Source organism: Ambystoma mexicanum, chromosome 8 (assembly GCF_040938575.1).
Source record: "Ambystoma mexicanum isolate Mex_15411 chromosome 8, UKY_AmexF1_1, whole genome shotgun sequence".
NCBI lineage: Eukaryota > Metazoa > Chordata > Amphibia > Caudata > Ambystomatidae > Ambystoma > Ambystoma mexicanum.
In genome coordinates, this window is record NC_090929.1 from 437,894,232 (window position 1) to 437,917,277 (window position 23,046).

General features: G+C 49.2%; 1 protein-coding gene across 2 annotated transcripts in view; it reads right to left on the reverse strand.

Moving 5' to 3' along the window:
* The window catches only part of UBE4B (ubiquitination factor E4B), a 2,401,822-nt gene that overhangs the window by 665,912 nt on the left and 1,712,864 nt on the right, over positions 1 to 23,046 (reverse strand). For both annotated transcript variants that reach the window (XM_069609995.1, XM_069609996.1), the window contains 2 exons: positions 9,969 to 10,067; positions 9,282 to 9,517 (listed from right to left, as the gene is read on the reverse strand). In XM_069609995.1, coding sequence (XP_069466096.1) covers positions 9,282 to 9,517; positions 9,969 to 10,067 — 335 coding nt within the window. The remainder of the gene's footprint in view (positions 1 to 9,281; positions 9,518 to 9,968; positions 10,068 to 23,046) is intronic.

Genomic DNA, 23,046 nt, shown 5'->3' on the forward strand with positions numbered 1-23,046 from the left:
GACTTCTCCGTCGGGAGCCAAAGGCCTCTCGCTTGCAGATTTTCGGTGTGCGCTCCCCACCCTTCCAGGGAGGCATCCGTGGTCACTGTCTCCTGGTGGTCTGGGGTCTGGAAGTCCATGCCCGCCGTCAGATGCGCGCGGGTGCCCCACCACCGGACCGCTCGGCGGAAACCTTTCCTCCGACGGGGAGGCCAGAAGGGACACTGTGTCGAGCTTCGCTCCCAGAAACAGTGCGTTTTGCGCGGGTACCAGGTGGGACTTGGCGTAGTTCACGGAGAATCCCAGGTCCGTGAGAAGTTGGACGGTCCTTGCCGTGTGCTCCACGGCGAGCTCCCTCGTCTTGGCTCGGATGAGCCAGTCGTCCAGGTAGGGGTGGACGTGGATCCCCTCGCGGCGCAGCTGCGCCGCCACCGGTGCAAGGCACTTGGTGAATACCCTGGGTGCCGACCGTAGTCCGAAGGGGAGGGCTTTGAACTGGTAGTGACGCCCTTGGACCACAAACCTGAGGAATTTTCGGTGCCCCTTTAGGATGGGAATATGGAAGTAGGCATCCTCCAAATCCAACGACGACAGGAAGTCTCCTTCCTCCAGCTGACCCAGGACGTGCTGGAGGGTGACCATCCGGAACTTCTGCGCCTTGATGAACTTGTTCAGACGTCGCAGGTCTAGGATGGGGCGCCATCCTCCCGTCTTCTTCTTAACGAGGAAGTATCTCGAGTAAACTCCGGAGCCCCGAAGCCTCTTTGGGATGAGTTCGATGGCGCCCTTCCTGAGCATCGCCTTTACCTCCAGGAGAAGCTGAGGGACGTGAAGCTCTTTCCTGGCCACGGGGGGACGTGCGGGCACCTTCTTTGAAACTCGAGCGCGTGGCCCCGGGCTAAGGCGTCCAGCACCCAACGGTCGGTGGAGATGGACTCCCACACGCTGACGAATCTCGCCAGCCGGCCTCCCACCGGGGTGCTTCGGTGGGGGCCCGACCCCACGGCCGGTTCAATCCTGTTTCGACGAGGCTTTGCCGCCTTGACCTCCTTGGCGACGACGGCGGGGTCCGCCAGACTTGCCTCGTCCTCTGTAGGCCTCCTGAGACGACGAGCGGGCCGCTTGACGGTAGGTGGAGAAACCGCCGCCGGAACCTTTGGAGGCGCCCTTGCCTCCGTTGCTCCGAAAGGGCGTCCGTCATTGCTGCAGAACCCCAAGGGCCCGGGCCGTCTCAGTGTCCGCTTTAATGGCCTGAAGGGAATCGTCCACTGTTTTCCCAAACAGGTTGTTCCCATCGAACGGCATGTCCAGGACTCTGGTCTGTACGTCTTGACGGAAGTCCGTAGCCTTGAGCCATCCACGCCGCCTAAGGCACACGCCGTTGCCCAACTGGCGAAACCCAGTGTCGGCGATGTCCGTCGCAATAGTGATGGCGTGGTCCGACGCCACCTCACCTTCCTGTAGGATCTCCAGGGCATCCGCCCTCTTGTCCGGTAGGAAGTCCAGCAGGGGAGCCAGTTTTTACCGTAGCTCCCTGTCGTAGCGGGCCACGATAGCCAAGGCGTTGGCCGCTTTAATCGTCGTCGCTGCAGACGAGATGACCCTGCGTCCCATAGCGTCCAATTTCTTTCCCTCGCCGTCCAGTGGGGAAGTCGATGTGGAGGCCGCACCCCCCCTCGCTTTCTTCCTGGCCGCCGCGGAGACGACGGAGGCTGCACCCGGAGGCACAGGGGGGCCGCGTCCGGGACCCGGTACTTCTTCTCGTACCGGTCTCTTCTAGCTGGCGTCGTGGAAGGGTTCTTGAGGAGGGCGAGGCCCTCATCCCAAATGTCGTCCAGTAGAGGCACCGCGAGGACCGTCTTCCTCTTGGCCTCGCGCCGTTGGTAAAGGAATCCTTCCTTTTTCTTCTCCTCAGGGCAGAGTTGGAAAGCTCGGATGCCCTGGGGATCATGGAGTGGAACGATCCAATCTCGTCGGGCGGAGAAGCCCTGGTGGGAGGTGACGACGGTAGATCCTCGTCGTATACCTCCTCGTCCGTACCCGTCGCTGCCGTGTCAGTCCCTGTATCACCCCCTCGGGTGGACGGGGAGGAGGGCTGGACGGGGCGCGACGGCTGAAAAGGAGGTGGAGGGTGAATCCTTCTTTTCTCGGGCGGGGGAACACCAGAAGGTCCCGGTTCAGGATCCCCCGACGGGAGAGGTTCCTCCGTCGGCAACGGTAGTCTCGTCCTTATCTCTGAGCATAAGGACTGTATAGCCAACAAAATGGCCGCCGAGTTGTCTTGCGGCGCTGGCAGAGGGGAATCCGACGGGCGATCAGGGGCCCCGTCGGCACCCTCGACGATGTCGTCGTCACCTGCGTCGGGATCCATCCCGACGGGCCGGTCTTCTTCCACGCCAAGGCCGTGGCTTAAGACCTCGATCAGCTCTTCCTCCGAGGTTGAAGCCGAATCTACGACGACGCCCTGCCCCCCCTTTTTCTTCCCCGCCGGGGATTTCACGGGGGTCCTATCGATGGGCACAAAAGAGGACTCCCTCCGAGGTGGCAGGGAGACTCTGAGCCCCGAGGTCGCCACCACTGGTGTAGCCTCCACAGGCTGAGCCAGGGCCGCCGCGACAGTTTCGATAGAGGGCTTGGCCGGATGGATTAAGGCCTTCACCACCTTAGGTGCGCACACCGCCTTATCCTTGAGGGGGGGGACACTGCCTCGCTCCCCCTCCGATGGGGCCTTCCAGCTCGACCGGGGCCTCTCCAGGAGCTTCGCCGGGTGCTCGCCCTTCCTCTTACCCGACCCAGAGCGTTGGCTCGTGGCTGAAGGTGCCGGGGAGGGTGCGCCCTGCCTGGCGCCCGTAGAGCCCGACCGTTCGGCGCTCCCGGTGCCAGCGGACTCGCGCTGCTTGGCCTTGTGTTGGACCCCTCTTAGAAGACCGCTCGGATTTCTTCCTCTTTTCTCGCCTGACGGGCTCTTCCCTTCCAGCCAGTTGGCGAGACGTTGATGGCGGTCCTTCATGGTCCGCTCCGACATATTGCCGCAAAACGCACAGTCCTTCTCCACGTGCGTCTTGTCCTCATGTACTTAAAGACGTTCTGCAGCTGGCATCCAGGGCAGACCCTGAACAGCTTTCCGGGCGTCGAGCTTCCCTTCTCCTGGGCCATGTCCGGGCCTGAGAAGCTTCTGGAGTCCTCCAAAAGCGTAGCTCGACGAAATCTTCACCCTTGAGGGGCGCAGACGATTCCGACACGGGTCCCCGTTGATCGGATGGAGAGTCGGTGGAGCTTGAGGCTGTTTTGACCGAAAAAAAATAAGTTTTTGAGAAAAAACGTGAAAAAATAGCACTAACGCTCGAGAGCAATAGCACGAGGATCCCAACACATGAACGTGCGGTAAAAATCTGAAGATGGCTGCCAGAGGCGGTGCTTAGGTAAAGGGCAGTCATTGGCTGTGGTCAGTATGACGCAGAGACCAGTGATTGGTTATTACTACGAAAGACAGATCAGAAACGAAACTGATACTGTTTTTTTTTTCTTTACCGAGGATTCCCAGCCTGACGACGGGGAATATTCATGAGCATGTGAATCCATGCCAGACCCCATGCTGGAGAATGCTTATGTCTTTTTCCCCTTAGGGGCCGGGGTTCGGAATGCCGGAGATATGGCGCCGACCCGAAGTGTAAGTTCTGGATGAGCGTTCAAGTAATGTCTTTGCATTCGCTCATTCAATGTCTTTGTCTTTTTTCCCCATTGGGGCCGGGGTCCGGAATGCCAGGAAGCGGCAGGACCCGAAATGAAATGGGAATGACCCAACAGGTAAGTCTTAGAAGGAAACTGAGCTTTTCCTATTTCCCTTTCTTCTCTCACCTTGTTTTCTTGTCTTTTCTCTCTAGGCTCTGGGAAGTGGGTGCGGATCCGGATGATCGCTGCTGAAGATGGAGGCACCCAGGAAAGGTGAGTGAAATGCAGCGCTGCAGCGATCGAAGCGAAATGCTTTTAAAATGATGTCTTCCCTTTCAGGATCGTCGGTGTGATGTCCCCGTGATGCAGCTTTAGCAGGTAAGGTCTTCTTTCTCTCCAATTCTCTCTTATCTCCCTTTGCAGGCGACCCAGGATCCTGACAGGCGTGGCTGAAGTCCAGATGCAGAAGCTGACACGGTGAGCGTCCAGCTGCGAGGAGCAGAACAACGCAAAGCGTGAGTTGCTGATCGGGCGTGGTTTAAATAGCCTTGGAAGAAGTTCCAGGCATGTATCCTTCTACAGATCAGGTATGTATCCTTCCCCGACCACACCCAGGTGGAAAGTGGTCCCACAGGTAAAGTAGTTCTATTCAGGCCTCAAGAGGGCCTGGATGTAGCAGCATGGTCTGCATCAGGTAAGTGCACATTAAAACACTTGAACACATGTCTAGCTTTATGAGCCTGGCGCCTAAGGCGCCAGGACAGGGGTCCAACATGAGCCTGGCGCCTAAGGCGCCAGGACTGTGTCCAAAGGGCCCCAGCTTGGGCCCGCTGGCACTTCCCTGGGGGGAATGATGCCTGCCTCTGGGGGTGCTGGGTCGGACCTGGCTCCTTGGAGGTAGGCATCATGACACATTATGCCAGACCTGTATAATGCCTGCATTACGTGCATACACTGCATTATCTGTTTTTAGAATCTATGACAGCTCACAGTCTGGGATCAGTACTACTTTCACCCTTCTGATTTCCATTCAGTATTAGTACTTTACATTTTCTCTGGTGACCTCCCTAGACCTTGTCAATTCAGGAACTTTGGCTTGTTGGGGTCGAGTGATCCGATTCACACAAATTAGTTCAAGTATTTATATCCACATACATATTAAGATGTGGGTGCTTACTTTTGAGTTCTCTTTCAATTTCTTTGTCTCTTTATTTCTTCATTTCTTTCTTGTGTCTCTGGCTAGCAGCATTACCTTTACAAGCCCCGTAAACTACACACCATTCTAAGATGGAGGTAAGCGATGATACGATACCCTGCTGATATAACATAGACAGCACTTCTTCACTCTGACTTCTTTCGCCCATAAACATGCCCGCATTGCTCCATTCTTTAAATGAGGCCTGCCCAAGGCACGTCTGTATAACGTAAGCCAGTGATACTAGTAGATACCTTTTCTACATGCTGGTCACGACGTAGCCCCCAGGGAGGTCCTGACACCCGCAATTGCACCAGGGGACAGTTAGACCGCCACCAATAAGCGCCTCCCTCGAGAACATTAATGTTACGTAATTGTTTCCTATGTGTTAATCACTTTTCTAAGATAATCGTCGGCGCTAGAGCCCCTTTTCATTTTTTTGCGGCACGAATAGCAACCAATTCGGAAATACTTTGAGGATGTCTATTTGGGCTTGTGTGCATCCCAGATAGAGCTCACTTTGAGCTGACCTGTGTAATAATTTAGCTAGTTTTACATGCATTTTTAAATGTACTTTGCCATTATACTATTATGTTTGATTAGTGTGATATGGCAGTCCTTCTAGTGTTCCATGTGAAAACTTACAGAATATTTTCTCTGTAGGTGTACAAGGAAATCGCTAAAACTTTTGGATTTGGGACATAGCAAGGAATTAAACCTGCTCAAATCCAGGACCCTGATAGATGGGAGTTTTTTCAGCTCTGTTGGGTAAGATGTAGACCCCATATCCATTGATCTTTTTGAGGTAAACTGTGGGACATGTTCCTAATGGCATTTCCCCCTGTTTCTCTCTCCCTCCCATACCCCGCCCCATGTACCTCACAGGGCGACCTCCTATTCCCGAATACTAGAGATTCAGCCAATTCAACAAGAAGAAATCAGACCGCACACAAAATTGGTGGGTGTCTCCAGCCCTGAAGAAAGTGGTGACATTCATCTCCATACCACTAAAACCGGTCGGCTTCTCTCGCGACCCGAGTAGATAAATACGGATCAGGGAGATCCCTACATCAGATTGCATTCCGATCCCAGTATTAAGAAGGGATCGTCATTTTAGTTAACTGAGGAACAGAGCTCATACACAAAAAAATAGACCTCCGAATCCCAAAAAATAGGAGTTACCTTTGACGACTAGTCATCTTCGACTATCATCGGCCCAGGTCCGACACTCTACATTTTAACTAGTTGCAAAATCCAAAAAATGCAAATAAATAAATTAATGTTTATTTGGAAAACAACACAGAAAACAAACCAAAATGTGTGGAACCCTGAAGGCAAACCGCAGGAATTTATAACCATGGATTAATTCCAAAGGAGAAGTAATAATAGAATAAATGTGACTCGAATTCGAGTGTGATACAGATTTGAGGTCTTGATACCCAATTCAGGTTCTAGTTTTGTGGATTCCTGGCCTAGATACAAGTCACTTCTGATGCAGCCAGATTGGGATGTGGATGGGTCAATACTATTGAGCCATTGCCCCCAGCTAATGTTAGAAATGGAAATCACAGTGGCGGCAAGTTCAATCTGATTCTATAACCGGCTTTTCAAGTCTCATTCAGGCCCCTTTATCAATTAAATAAGGTTGGTGTCTGCCCCCAAATCAAGCTGGAGCAGCATTGTTATCTCCATGTACAACTTGCCTTGTATTTCCATGTTATTGAGTGTGTAATTGTTCAAGACAAATGGGAAGGTGGAGAGTGACCCTCCCTGTAAAACATGCAGCACAGAGTGTACCTGGCTAGTCTGGCCTACCCCATCAGAAGAACTTAAGGGTGATGGCTGGAAGGTTTTGGATTAATCATACCTATGGGCATCGTTCTGGGCAACAGCATGATAAGAAAAGGACCCACTTTCCTTTTGAAATGCTTCCTCATTATACTGAGTTCCATAGTGCTCCCCCTGTGATATGTTTCCTTGCTTTCTAATGGTGTGATGAATCCATATGATGTGATTTGTTTCTATAAATATGCTTTACACTGTTGAGTTCTTCAGCCATATACCCCCAATAATAATATGCTACAGTCTATAAGAGATGTTTTTTGTACGATATATTTTTTGAATGACATTTCAGGATGCTATTGGCCTTGTCATTCCTATTGGAATATTGCCATTTTATACCTACCCCTACTGTGTCTGCCCGAGGGACCTCATGGCACAGTGGAACTGGACACCAGCTCAATGGGTGAACATGTGTCACTAACGTGAGTGTCAAGTGTACAGGTGGTGTGCAAGTGGAGTGTGTTATTGCTTACTGTGAATGTGATTTGGCATTAGACTTGGGGGCGTAAGAGCTTTGTAGGGTTCAAATTTTAGCACATTTCACTAAAAATTTCCACTAGCCTAAGGGGAGATGCAAAGGACTCCTGGGGTAGGGAAATAGGTGTTTTGGGGCCCTAATGGGGCAGAGTCATCAAAGGTGAGTAGCAGGGGGACAGAACATGTCAGAATGGTTTGGTAGGGCAAGGCTAAACCAGGTGCCCTGAGAGTCTTTCCCTCTATCCTGACTATCTCTTCATGACACCAAGATAGCACCACCACACTCCACCCCAACAAGTTTACCCTTAGCAGGAGGCCCTTAGAGGATAGTGATTGCATTCTTTCTGTCGCCCAGCTACCCCAGATTCACTTTGCAAACTACCAATTCTTGGCTCCATCACCTCCAATAATGGCTGGGAAGACTCCAGTCTACATATCTGAGACAGCAGGGGACATCCTATCAAGACTAGCTAACAAACTTTGGCCTACATTTCAATAGGGAACGGCCAAGCACTTATTGGGCCGTTCGTGCATCCATGCTTCACTAATTTCTCAAGCACTTCTTAGTTTTGGAAAAAAATACCTTCACAGTAAAAATACTGGTCTCCACTAGGGATAGTTTTCCTTTTCTCAGCCATTGTACATAACGCATACATATACACATAAAGACACCAACACTTCCGCATTCCCACCATTCTCATCCCCTTGTGTCTCAAAGTATCTCGTCACCTCATTATTCCTGTCTCTAGTGTTATGTTTGTCCTTACTACTTTTCCTTTCCCTAGACTATGGCCTAGGTATTCCGGGCAGAATAAGTGGACTGTGGTGGTGATTGGCACAGTTTAAAAGATGCCTAACATAACAGAACATATGCCCCTATTTTATTACTGAAACTGTCCAAGCTGAGCGTGTCATTTGTAGAGGGTTATATTTATACATATTCGTTAGTGCTTGCATCCAAAGTGAGGAATCAACCTGCACGGCAAACGCATCACACACTTTTCTTGTATGCCTCTATCCCAACTCACTTTTCACAAGTCAGGTCTGCCCAGTTTTTCTGCAAGTACACTAAGCTCCGTCTGCATACCCGTTACCCCTTGCCATCTTCCTCCCTCACTATTCTCCTTCTCTACCCATGCACCCTGCCACTCTAAACCTGGATTAATACACTGTCTATGTTATGTTAAAGAAAATGGGAGGTTAGCAAGTCCTGCATCCCCCTGGTTTGCACCTTCCTCAACTCGACTCCACATTCAAACTGCACCCTGCCATCCTCTGCACCATGTCACTTCACTGCCCACATCCACTTCCTGGTCATGCAGTACCGCTCATACCCACATGCACTAGTTTTGTCGAGCCCCAATCAGCAAAGATATGTAAGCAAAAAAAGGGAGAGTCTTCTGGTTGGGATCATTATTATATATCATTTGAATCTCATAATCTTGGGGAAAGGATTGTGTTCTGAACAGGTCGCATATTTGGCAGTCGGGTATGCACCTTGTTGAATTAACATAGCCTGGGGTGTGTTATGTAGGGGTGCCATGGTATATTCTTTTCCGGGGTTTTCTTACCGACCCTGTGATGTATAAACTAAACTTACTTCCCCTGTGGTCTATCTATGTGAGGAAGTATCTTGATTCACAATATGTAGGTTGTTTCTGTCTCACAAATTATCCCTTCCCCATAATCATGTTCAATCTGGTATCTTGGTGGTTGCTGTGAGAATCCCTTCCAGGGAACTACCAGTATGTTGCTTGTGTTGTACTTAGTAACCAGATTAGAGAGTAGTGAAAAGCCAGCTAACAGTAATATGTCTTTTGCATGAAAAGAGATATTTAGAGCTCCCGAAGAGCACTAGACTTGGAGCAAAATAAACTCATATCGCTATAGACAAACACATAACCTAGTAGGGAGAGACAAACTCCTCAACAAAGCACATACGCCTTCTTTTAGATGGACACAGGACACATACAATACAGAAGCAATCAGAACACTTAATTAGCATGACCACAGTGTGCGATACCGCCATTCGTATGTACATTGCTGATATCAGTGAGTCCCATGTGAACCCTATCAATATTCTGTGGTATGCAATTCTCCCTTTAACCTCCCTCACCTGTATAGAACTTCATCAATGAAGGAACCAGCAATTTGGTGGAAAGTGGATGGTTTTCAATCATCTCAAAGAACTTCTGTGTTCTGGGTTGTATGGAGGGATTCGTCACAAACATCACCTCCACAAGCTTGGCGACTAGGTAAGGGTTCCGGATGTAGTTCTGGTTACAGAGAAGCACAACCAGAAACGTCACAATATCCTGGGTGCAAGGCTCAAAAAGAACCTGAGGGCAGTATCTGCAAGAGTGAAGAAATCACAGCGTATCAGCAGGGCAGCAGATAACACTGAAGTAGACAGATGAGAATACAAATCGTGCTGAGCAGCGCATGCTTTGAACTTAAGTTCAGCCGATGATACACATTTCGCACTCTGAAACCTCTGTGTATGAGCGCGATACAAATGAAATATCAATAACACAAGAGGAATGAAAGGAAACTTCCTATGTGGGCACATTTCTTTCCTGATAACGGCCTATTAAAAAATGCTTTGCTATAGGTGATCCAATTTTCAAATACTATGTATGGCAGATAAGAGATCATGAAGTATCAGACAGAGTGGGGCTTTATCTATTTATAAAAGAAAAAAACTTCAGTTAACAGCAAAGAATACAACTACGCATAGTTATAAACAGCTGGGAACATATGAAAGCCAACCATCTAACCGATGATTAAAATGTTTTCAACTTACTGGACAATAAAAAACAAAAACTCAGCTACATCTTCCACATAAAACTCTGGCAGTGCAGCAAACAGCATAGGAACGTCTGGGTGTAAAGGCAGGGTTATACTAGGAAACGAGAGAAAAAGGGAAATATAAAGTAACATGGCAGATTCAGTCAATATGTTACACAACATAAAAGTTCCATCCATCCTCACAAGCGAGAGAACACTAAGGCGGCCCTCTTACAGCAGAAGGAGGCCAAAATAAAATGAGACAGAAACCACAAGAAAACTAAAGAGTATAGAATGCTGAAGTTCAAAGACCAGCATCTGTAGATAATAGACATATGCAGCATGTAGCATGGCCACAGATGATATTGTCACTACAAGAAAAGCTTCATTTCTGTTATACTGAAATGATAAACTTACAGCAACTTTCAAACTCTTACCTTTAGACCAATGATTATTCCAAGTTCCAGCAGGAAAAATTACTTTCATGGTTACCAAGTACAACTAGTCCTTACACACCCCTCCTACATATTATTTGAAAAATACTTGCTATTAAAGGAATGGTTCGCCCCAAAAATGTTATTTCAAAAATAGATAGACAACATAAAAAAAAAAAATGATTGGCTCAAAAATTGAAAAAGCAAGCACATGGGTGCATCCATTTTGTGAAATGGCGGCCCGCCTGTGCTGGCTTTTGCGGCACTAATGAAGGAAAAGCCAGCCAGCTGTAGTAAACAAAAGCTACCATTGGGTGGCTTTTCCTTCAAAACGGTGTGGTTTTTCTTTCTAAGGAGCCTGAGAAACTTAGAAAGAAAAACCGCAGCGTTTTCAAACACAATAACGTTGTATTTATGTTTGCGGTCGCTTCAAAAGCTACCGCAAACATAAATACAACGTTTTTAAAGCTGCAGTTTTATTTCTAAGTTTTCCGGGCTCCTCCAGCCCGGAAAACTTAGAAAAAAAAACGCAGCTAGTGTTTATTTTTATAAAAAAAATAGCACTTACCGAGATGCAGCTGCAGCTTTTCTGCCTGTTGTCTCCGGTCCCCGTCCTCCGCGTACAGCACCAATGAAGGAAAAGCCACCCAGTGATAGCTTTTGTTTACTACAGCTGGCTGGCTTTTCCTTCATTAGTGCCGCAAAAGCCAAAGCGAGCACAGCGGCGGGCATCCATTTCACAAAATGGATGCCCCCATGTGCTATCTTTGAGCTTGAATTGCTCAAAATTTTACATAGGGACTTTCGAAAAAAAAAAAGCCAATCTTTTTTTTTATGTTGCCTATCTATTTTTGAAATAAAAATGTTTGGGCGAACCATTCCTTTAAGGAGGAATTAGTCATCCGTGTGTTCAGGGATTGAGAGTTCCTTCCTAATAGGCACAAGAGCATCTTAAGCATTCCTTGGCCTAGCTAGTGGTTGGAATGGTTAAGCATTCACAGTCAACACTGACGGAGTGGGTGAAGTAGATAAACTACAGGGAAACATCCTTTCACACAAAATAAACAGCCATGCAGGGGCCATTATAAAATATTCTTTATATCGTGTAGAAGGTAAATAAATGTACTGGTGCAAGTTATAGGGTAATACAGTTAGGAAGTCTTTTGGAGCATCTGTGAGGAGTTGGTCCTATTCATTAGGGTCAATTGGGACATTCAGGCACAAGGTTTGAAACTTGATACCACACAGGTACTCGAGGTCATGCATTAGTTCATCCAGGAGTCAGCGTCTCAAAGGAAAACACTACATGGACAGACTGGCAAAGGAAATACTTATGCTAATCTGATTTTCTAGACCATACGTTTAGGGGGCTCAATCCACACCTCAATTGAAGGGCTTCTCGGTATATGCTGATCATACAAGCATGGCAGAGAAGGAACAAGTTACTTACCTGTAACTATTCTTCTCCAACATGGGTCTGGCATAGATTCACATGCTCATGAATATTCCCAGTCAGGCAGGGAATCCTTGGCAAAAGAAAAAACAGTTTCACTTTCATTTACAAACTGTATTTATCCTTTAAACCAATCACTGTCCTCTGGGTCATACTGACCCCATCCAACAACAGTCCTCTCCCTAAGCCCCTCCTCTGGCAGCATCTTCACATTTGGTAAGCACGCAAAGTGGCAGTATGACCAAGAAGAGCTGCAGAGGGGACAGAGGGAGGGTTCGCATTTGAATCCATGCCAGATCCATGCTGGAGAACAATAGTTACAGGTAAGTAACTTGTTCCTTCTCCAGCACGGGGTCTGGCAAGGATTCACATGCTCATGAATAACAAATACATAACAGTACAACATTACACAACCACGGGAGGTGGCAAGGCTCAACAGAAACAAACTCTTACCTCTGGAACAGACTCCCCTCAAGCGAACAGGTTGCGTAGCACTGCTTAACAGACTCTGGACTCCTCTGTGGAATTCCTGTCGATACAGTAGAATCTCATGAAGGTGTGCATGGACCTCCACGTAGCCGCCTTGCAGATGTCTAGCAAAGGCACACCAGACAGGAATGCTGTCGTCGCAGCGATCGCTCTGGTAGAGTGGGCTCTCAGACGGCCGGGGACACAGTTGGTTCGCCAACCAACGACAGTGCGTGAATCAGCCGGAGACCCACCTTGAGGCTGGAAGCCTTGGACAAGGCCTTCTCATGGCTCACAAGCCCAAAGTTCATGAACAGTTGAGAAGTCTTACGAAAACTCTTCATGTGTGTCGTGTAGAACTTCAGGGCACGAGCAACGTCCAGCGAGTGCAGGGCCCTTTCACCCGGTGACGAAGGCTTCAGAAAAAAAACAGGTAACACCAAAGGATCGTTAAGGTGCAATTCCGACGGAACCTTTAGCATTAAAGAGGGGTGCATCCGCAGCACCACCCTCGATTCATGAAAATTCAGGTATGGCCGTTTGCAGAACAAGGCCTGGATCTCACCTACCCTCCTGGCCGAGGTGATGGCCACAAGGAAAGCTGTTTTCCACAAGAGGAACTTGAGGGGGGCCCGATGCATAGGCTCGAAGGTAGGCCCCATGAGCCTCATCAGTACCACGTTGAGTTCACACGCTGGGGGAGGAGCCTTCACCGGCGGGAAAGATCGAAACAGTTCTTGATGAACATCTTGACGAGTCGATGAGACCAAAGTGAAGATCTACCTGGAGACGTGGTGAAGCAGGAGAATGCCGCCAAATGTACCTTGATAGAGGCGTGTGCCAGTCTGGCCTTGGCCAAGGATAGCAAATATGGAAGAACCTGCGGGCCGTGACCCTCAGAGGGGTAATCTTCTAAGACTGGCACCATGTAGTGAAAAGTTTCCACTTGCGACCGTAGCACTTCAATGTCGGCTACACCCTGGCCTTGCGAGGACCTTGCTACAGTCCGCAGGCAATTCATATCCTCCAAACCCTAGGGCTGCTGGAGCCAAGCCCCCAGGTTCAGCGAGCCTGGGTCATGTGAAGGATTGCGCCTCCCTCTCTGGTGAGAAGATCCGGAACCACTGGAAGCTTGACCAGATGCGACGCTGACAGGCTGAGAAGGTCCGGGTACCAAATCTGCCTCTGCCATGCCGGAGCGACGAGTATCATCGTGCATTGGGACGGTCTGACTGCATTGGTGACTTGTAGCAGGAGACGAAGCAGAGGAAACGCGTACAGAATCAGGCCTTCCCACATGAAGGAGAATGCATCCCCCAGGCTCCTCGGTCCGTGGAACCTGCTGGCAAACCTCTGGCATTTGGAGTTCGCCACCGTCGCAAACAGATTGATCTGGGGCCTGCCCTGCTTGATGAAGATGCGGTCCACCTGGTCCTACTGAAGTTCCCACTTGTGGCAGGAGCGCAATTCCCTGCTGCGGGAGTCTGCAATGGTTTTCTGGACTCCCGCCACGTGAAGAGGAATGAGCAACATCTCCTGACTGATGGCACAAGTCCTGCGCTTCCTCAGAGAGCGCTGGGGAGCAAGTGCCCCCGTTTCCTGATGTAGAACATTGTGGTGGTGTTGTCCATGATGATCCTCACCACCTTGCCCTTCAGAGACGGAAGGAATGACTTGAGGGCTAAGAACACTGCCTGTAGCTCTAGGAAATTGATATGGTGATCCTTCTCCAGCAGCCACAGGCCTCTGGCGTGCAGACGTCTGGTGTGGGTACCCCCAACCTCCAGGCAAGCATCCGTGGTGGCTGTTGTCCGAAATGGAGGGTTTTGAAACCCTGTGCCCCGGGCGATGTTGGAGTGGATGCACTATCACCTTATCACCCGATGGAACTCCTAGTCGGGCAGGATCTTCTCCGAGAAGTTTCCGGACACCTGTATCCTGCGAGCGTCCAGAAACTCCTGAAGGGGTCGCATCTGTAACCTGCCGAGCCAGATGAGGAAGATGCAAGACGACATCATGCCGAGCAACGACATGATGGTTCTCACTGTGGCGTTCTTCATTGTCAACCGTCGCTGCACTTTCCCCTGAATGGCCGCTACTCCCTACGAGGGTGATGCCAGGAAAGAAAGCATATCTAGTCAGGCTCCCACGAACAGCGCGTTCTGCAATGGTGTCAAGCAGGACTTTGGATAGTTGATGTTGAATCCCAGATCTGTCAGCAGCAGGACGGTCGTCTGTGTGTCTGACGACCCACTCCCACGAGCCGGCCCGGATGAGCCAGTCGTCGAGGTATGGGTACACGTGTATACCCCGTAGACGCAGATGGGCCGCCACTGGTGCCAGGCACTTCGTGAACAATCTGGGGGCCGACTTCAAGCCATAAGGATGGACTTTGAACTGGTAGTTCTGTCTCTGCACCACAAAGCGTAGAAACTTTCGGTGTTTCATGTAAATGGGGATGTGGAAGTAGGCGTCCTCCAAGTCCAGCGACGTCAAGAAGTCTCCTTTTTCCAGTTGGCCAAGCACATGCTGCAAAATGACCATCCAGAATTTTTAGAACTTGAGGTACTTCCCCAAAATACACACCTCCTCCAACATCTCCTTGGACTATGGTGTTCCCCAAGGCTCTGTACTTGGCCCTTTCCTTTTCTCCCTTTAGACCTCCCTTCTCGCCCCCGTTATCTCCTCTTTCGGCTTTTCCCACCACTTCTACGCTGATGACACCCAACTCTTCCTCTCCTCCTCCTCTTTCACTCCTGATCTCCACCACTCCTTATCTTCCTGCCTTACGGCCATTAAAAACTAGATGTCATCTCACTTTCTCTCCCCCAATATTGACAAGACAGTAGTCCTTTTCTTTCCTTCTAACACACTTTCCCCTACTCCTCATTCAATCAACTTTCCCCCTTCTACTCTTCCCATCTCTGCCCATGCTCGCAATCTTGGTCTCCACTTCGACTCCTCTCTTTCCTTCTCCCACCACATTTCTCTCACCTCTCGCACCTGCCGTCACCACCTTTACAACATTCTTAAAATACGATCCGATCCTCACCTTCCACGCTTCTAAACTCTTAATCTCCTCCCTCATCTTCTCCCGTCTCTTCTATTGCTCTTCTCTCCTCTTTGGTCTCCCTGTCTCTCATCTGACCCCCTTCAAATCCATCTACCACTCCTCTATCCATACTCTCCGTCTCCTCGGTCCACGCAACTATTTCCTCCTCACTCTCCCTCCTTGGCTGGCTTCCCTTCCTCTCCCAACTTAAGTTTCAATTCCTCTGTCTGGCTTTCAAATCTCTCCATGACCTTGCCCCCCCACCTCGCCTCTCTCCTTTCATTCTACACTCCCGCCCGCTCTCTCCGCTCCGCTGATCTCTTCCTACTCACTGTACACACCCTTCACCATGTGCCTCTTCACGCTTCCGTTCCTTTCAGCTCTTAGCCCCCCTACACTGGAACTCCTTACCTCTCTCCATCCGCTCCATCCCCACCTACTCCTCCTTCCGCACTGCCTTGAAAGCCCTCCTTCTCCACTCCCCCCCTTGACTTCCTTCCTTCCTCTCTCCTCCCTTCTCCCCTGTCCCCCCTATCCCCTTCATCCCTCCCTCTTCCCCCCCTTTTCTCACACCCGCGGGAATTTAAATCAGACAACTGAATTTGATCCCACTCCCCGACTACCTCCACTCCCTTCCTCCTCACCCTTCCCACGCATCCTCCATCTAAGGACACTGTTCTACGTATTGTTATACTGGTTTGTATCACAATTGTTTATATGCTTCTCCCTCTATTATACCTGTTATATTGTAAAGCGCTTTGGGTTAAAGTGCTATATAAACCTAATAAACATAACATAAACATAAACGTACTTGTTCAGATGTAGCAGGTCTAGAATAGGCCTCCAGCCCCGGTCTTCTTTTTGACTAAAAGGTATCTGGAATAGACTCCAGAGCCCCACAGTCGCCGGGGAACTAGCTCTATCACCCCTTTTCGCAGAACTAGCTCTATCGCCCCTCCTACAAGAGCTGAGGGATGTGGTGCTCCTGCCGGGCCACCGGAGGGATCTGCGGACACCTGCGCTGCAATTCCAGGGTATGTCCTTGGGCGAAAAGCGTCCAGCACTCCTCTGTCAGTGGTGATCTTTTCCCACTTGCTGATGTACCTCGTCAGCCAGCCTCCCACGGGTTGCACGAGTGGGGGCCGGACGTCCTGGCAGGTTTGGGCTTGCTTCTGCGCTGGCGTCCTGCCTTGTGGCCGACGGCAGCAAAGTCCTCCACCGTAGGCCTGGGAACAGCCTCTGTAGGCTTCCTGAGTCGTGGACCTGGAAGGCTGACGGTACGAGGAATGACCTTGAGACAACCTTCTCGACTTCCCTCTGGAGGAGCAAAAAGAAGAGCAGTGCTGCTGAAGTGTGACAAGGGAACGGGCCGTCTCTGTATCTGCCTTCCCAAAAAGATTATCTCAGTTGAAAGGTATGTCCAGCACCCTCGTCTGGACATCCTCGCAGAAATTTGTGGCCTTCAACCAGCCTTGGTGACAAAGGCAGACACTGTTCCCCATCTGCTGGAACCCAGTGTCGGCACTATCCAACACCACTATGATGGCGGGATCCAAAGCTACCTCCCCCTCCTGGAAGAGAGCGATTGCCTCCATCCTCTTGTCATCTGGGAGGAACTCCAAAATCGGACGCAACTTGTACCACAGCTCCCTGTCGTACCTGGCTAGGTTTGCCAGTGCGTTGTCTGCCTTTATGGTGGACGTTGCAGTGTAGATCACCTTTCTTCCCCTCGCTGTCCGGAGGGACTCAAGATGAGGACGGGTTAGCTGACCGTTTCCTCGCGGCTGCTGAAACCACCGAACCCGGCGATGGTTGAGACCTCAGGCACTTGGGTGCAGATTCCAGCCCCCGGTACTTCTTCTCCAGCCTATCCTTCTTGGCCAGAGCTTTGCAAGGGTTCTTTAAGATGGCCAAGCTCTCCTCCCACACATCGTCCAGAACGGGCAACGTCATTATTGTCTTACGCTTGGCCTCGCATCTCTGGTAAAGGAAACCCTCCTTTTTGGTTTCTTAGGGCACAAGCTGTAACAACTCAGAAGCTTTGGCGACCATGGAATGGAACAACCCCACCTCATCCGGTGGGGACGACCTAGGCTGAGGAGACACGCTGCAACGGTGTTGTCTGTTGTCGTGGCCGTATTCGTCTGCGCACCCATGTCTGGGTCTACTGGGGGAGAGGGTGCCCGACGCAGATGTGGAGGTTGAAATTGAGGGAATTGGATGACGCTTCCTCCTCTTCGCAGGCCGCTGATATGGGGCCTGGGCACCATGGGAACCAGGCCCTGCGGCATCCTCTACTGGATCACTGACACCAAGGTGTGGTAGTGGCCAGGATGTCCAGAGACGCATCCCTCGGCTCAGCTGGCATGATCAGAACACTAGGCTCCACGCCATCATTGTGCTGCTCTTCCACGTCCTCGTAGACCGTGTGCAAGGACTCCAGGTCCTCGTTGTCCGTGGACGAAACTTTCATGGCCTGGGACACGGCCTGGGGCTGGTCCGGGGCATCCTTGCCCCATGCCCCCTTTTTTCAACCTTGAGGGGTCCGAGCCAGGCTCAGAGAAGGCATCCCATTCTCCAGGGTGCTAGCAGACTAAGCCAAAGTCACAGCAGTGATTTCGCACCTTGGGGTAGAGACACCTTCTGTGCTGTGGGGGCCACCTTCACAGGATCAGCCCTCTTCGCAACAGCAGCTGCCACCAGCTCTTTTATCAACTAAGACATCTCCTATGCCTTCTTGGCCAGTTCAACGTTCTCCTCCGTCCCTGGCTTCTCCTGCAGTTTAGCCGGGTTGGATGATTTTCTCTTTGAGGAGGAGCTCGAAAGCCAGCTGGATGGTGGTGATGTTCATCGCGCCCTGTCCATCGCAAGATCTGCTTGTGCAGCAACCCCGATGGAACCAGACTTGCGGTTCTTGGACCCCCACAGATGAGGGACATTCAAAGGACATAGAAGACCCCTCCTCGGCCCGGCTGTTCCTGGGTGAGGCATGACCCTGCATGGAACACGCGGCAGAGGACTTGGCGTTCAGCCACGCCACCAGTCTACTGTGCCTAGCCTGCCTTGTCTTCTTGGAGAAGCCGAGGCATATCTCGCAATCTCCTTCCTTGTGGTCTGGATGCAGACAGTAGAGGCACTGCAGGTGTTTGTCCTTCACAAACACATTCCGCACTTGGTGCAGGGCTTAAAGAGGGATCTTCCTTCCTTCCTTCTCCTTCGTTATGTCGGAGGGCACGAAGTAGTAAGCCTGATGGCCTTCTGGAAACTTCGATGATCTTCGCCCTTGAGGGGTGCTGAAATTCACTGACAACGGATCACCGCTGTCGGCAGATGGAGAAAATGGCACACAATCTCTTTTGGAACAAAAATAAACCTTTTTCTGTGGAAAACCCGAAAAACCATAGAAGTAGCTCACAGAGCAAACTCAAGGACTCCCAACAATGAAGCGTGCAATAAAAATCTGAAGATGGATGCCAGAGGAGAGGCTTAGGGAAAGAACTGTCATTGGCTACGGACAGTATGACCCAGAGGACAGTGATTGGTTTAAAGGAGAAATACAGTTTGTAAGTGAAAGTGAAACTTTCTTTTACCGAGGATTCCCAGCCTGACGACAGGGAATATTCCTGAGCATGTGAATCCATGCCAGACCCCATGCTGGAGAAGTCAAGGCTATAGTCTTAAGAAGGGAGCAGGCGGAAAAAAAGTACAGTTTAGCAAGCAAGAAAGATTAAGGGAATGCTCTCACTGTCTAGATTTTGAAATATTCTCTTTATATAGTTTTAAAAGAAATGGTTATGCTACATTTTACAAGTAAATTACCTTTTAAGGACAGTGTTTGTGGGCAGTAACTGCAGCAGACGTCCCTAAATGTTCAGGAAGCAGTTCAGGAGTCTAGTTTGCCATGCTTTTATAGCTTGGTAAAAGATCAGTGTTACTGAAATGGTGAAAACCTGCCACAAAGCTTGCAGCTATTATGACAAGGAGCCTTAAAATTGCAAGCGGTCTGCACCAGTTGTGGCTGTGCTGAGGTTGTACCAAACATTTTTCAATGGGCTCAATGTTATTGAACATGACAAAGCCAGTAAGCGAGTCTCTGGTTGGAGGGAAAGATACTCATCATAATGATTACTGTACCCCTATTTCATGTTCCCCTTTCCTCCAAACTAATGGCACAGTCTGTCCTCGGGAGACAAGAACAGAGCATGATGCAAAGCAGCATCAATTATAAAAACTAAAAAGGTGCCAGGTCGCATGCCATATTGGCAGCTCACTGGCGCATGCTTCTGGGCCAAACTGCCAGTCCTTTTATTGGGTGGTCTTGTGCAATCTTAGGAATAGAGAGGAGGGTGGGGGGGGAACGTGGACGGAACGGCCATAGGGAATAAAGGGGTATATGGGCTAGTAGCACAGCAGTCACTAACGTAATGCTCACTTACTCCTACGTCCTTCCGCTTTCCTCCATAATGATGGGAGATTCAACAGCATACTATAGAATGGGTGGATTCTAGCTCCAATAAGTCATAATCTGATTAGGTCTCTGGTTAACTGAAATGTTCTAGGGGGCATCTCGACCAAACCAGGCATCAGCCCTAGAACTCGTGTCCATGGTCTAATGCTTATAGAATGCATCTGGGGCAGCCCACATAGTCGTCTTGCAAATGCCCTCCAATGGAAAATGTTGCCGGAAGGCAACGAACGCTGACTTCAGGCTGACCAAATGTGCATTCAGACCCTTGGCCAAGGTTGCCTTTCTCAAAGGTCTCCAGTATGCATGACATAATCCATTGAGTGATGGATGGATTCACTTTCGTGCACAGGCCAGAGCCTCTGAATGTTACAAACTAATGATTTGAGGACCTGAAATCTTTGGATCACTGAGTAAAACTGGAGTGCCCTAGCAACATCTAGTGTATGCATAAACCCCTCTGCCTCTGTAGAGGGATGAGAAAAAACAAGTGAATATTGTTTCCGGATATAAATGAAATGCCTATACCACTTTGGGATGAGTGAGGGCCGCTAACTTATCCTTGTGAAAAGATAGAAAGGGTGATTTGATACTCAAAGAAGTGAGAACCACTAGAAAGATTGTCTTCTAAGTGACAAACCTGATGTCTGCAGAGTCATTGGAGGCGCAGTTCATCCCCAGCGTAATGTATAAACCTGTGGCCAAGCCGACGGGAACGCGCAGCAATCCTGCTGGGCGCCAGAACAGAGAAACCCGGCCCACATGAATCTCCTGCAGTGAACGCCAGAACGAAGGAGCAGTGCAATGCAGAACCAGTGCTGAACCCCCACAGGAAGACAGCCGGAAGGGAGCACCTGCTCTATTAGACACGGAACACTTGGTGGATGCCGGAAGGAAGAAACTACGTCTGCCTTTGTGGACGACTGCTGGGAGGAGCACAGCACAGAGACAGAAGGTATGCCGCCTCTCCAGGGAGCCGGGAGGTTGGTGGAAAGGCCAGACCGGATCCCAAGGCGGTGTGAGAGCAACCACATCCCAAGGCGGAGTGAGAGCACCAACACCCCAAGGCGGAGTGAGGGCAACAACACCCCAAGGCGGAGTGAGGGCAACAACACCCCAAGGCTGAGTGAGGGCAACAACACCCCAAGGCGGGGTGAGAGCAACCACATCCCAAGGCGGGGTGAGAGCAACCACATCCCAAGGTGGGGTGAGAGCATCCAGACCCCAAGGCGGGGAGAGAGAGAGAGAGAGAGATACAACCCCGAAGTGGGGTGAAAGAAACCAGGCCCCAAGGTGGGCTGAGAGAAAACAAACTCCCAGGCAGGGTGTGAAACCAGAGACCCCAGGGAGGGGTGAAAACCAGGAGGTAGTTGAGTGGGAAAAACACAATGACATTCCCTGATGAGTAGCCTGAGGAGAGTAAGTACCTGGTGTGGACTAAAGAACCATGGGGTTAACAAGGGTGGGAGACGACCAAAGACTGGGACCAAGTGCCTGGAAATCCAGGAAGAGAGACTAAACAACTCTGTGCAAACTGAGGAGGGAAGGTGGAATAGACATTTGGTGCCTTTACTTTAACTGTGCAACGGGGCAAGAAACCCCTTTCTGATAAAGAGACATCACAGTGCGGTTAGAAACCATCCATCATTCTACTGTCTGGGCAAAAGGCTCTTATTGTACCTTTGTTTAAGTTAGGTTCTTTTAGAGGTAGGGAAAACAAGCAGGCTAGAACAGGTTTCTGGACGGCAGACTTATGTTATTTTGTAGGACTTTTTAAGCTTCTTTCTATCTTTACCCCGTAAGTGCGGAGGACGAGGTATCTCGTTCTCGGCACTACGTCCCAGTGCGGGGTAAGAGATACCTCATCCTCTGCACTACTTACCTTTGGGGGGGCCAATCGCCTTCCCCCCCTTTGCTCCCTCCATCTCCCCGACCCCCAGGTAGTGAAGGGGAGGACTTCCCCTTCCGTGGCTGGGGGTTGACATGATGATGTCGGCACACGCTACATGAGCCGACGTCATCAGGAAATGAAATTTAGATGCTGAAGCCAAAAGGATTCAGCATGTAAATTTCGAAGCAATGATTTTGCGTGCTGCTCTGGCATTCTTTTTTTTTTTTTTATTTGTTTTTGGTTAAAAAAAACCTTTACAAAATTGAATCATATTTATCACATGTTAAACACATCTTACATATACAAATCGTAAAACACATTTAAAACAAATATTAAATTTACAATTTTTGTCATTTCATATCATTGTCCGTTTACAAGACATATATTCATACAATAAATTTAAAATGCGTTCTAATTGATCTATACTTTAAACGGAAGTTTTGAAAATTAAAATCGTACATCTTTGTTAGTTGATTTTTTCTTGGGTTTCAAATCTCTTGAGTTCTGTTTCTATGATTTTTAATAAATTACCCAGGGCTAAAATTAATGGGTAGTGTGCACCGTTCATAAGTCTTTCCCATAGAAATGCGGAACAGTCAGTAAACTCGATATTAACAAATTTAGCCAGATAAAATGTGTGTAGACCTTTAAAGTAACCACACTCCAACACTAGGTGTTTTAGAGTTTCATAGGGTTCTTTACATAGCGGAAATCTACATTGCGTTGTTTGCATATGCATTGCTTTTCCTGCCCAATGCTGGCACCGTTCTTTTGTATGGAATTGATTTAATTTAAAATGTATGTACAATCTCCTAATAACCGGACAAGGAAATAGATTAACATAGCGATTGCAGGGAATTCGTTTCCGCGAAAATTTAGCATATTCGGAGTATGTAGAGTAAGACTATTTGGTCAATTGTTCGAATCCAATCGTCCTCAAATAGTTTTTTCTTAAAGGCAGGACGTAGGCACAAATCCTCAGAAGTTACTTTAAGTCTATCTAATATCAAATTCATTCAAGTTTCAAAGCTCTTAATCGTGGCTACTGAATTAGTTTCCATCGCGTGTTGTAAGTCTTGGTATAGACAATTTCTAGGTGGATTTAATATCTTCGCATAATTTGATAATAAACGCCATACCACTCTGCATGATAGAGAGATCAAGCTTAGCTCGTGCCTAATCATGCAATTTGGGATAGACATTGCGATATTTAAAACATCTTTAAGTATACGTCCTTGTATAGTATCCAAATACTCACATAAGTCAAAAGGACACACATCCAGAATATAAATCAAAACCGCTTGAACCTTCATGGTTAAAAAGTCACACAT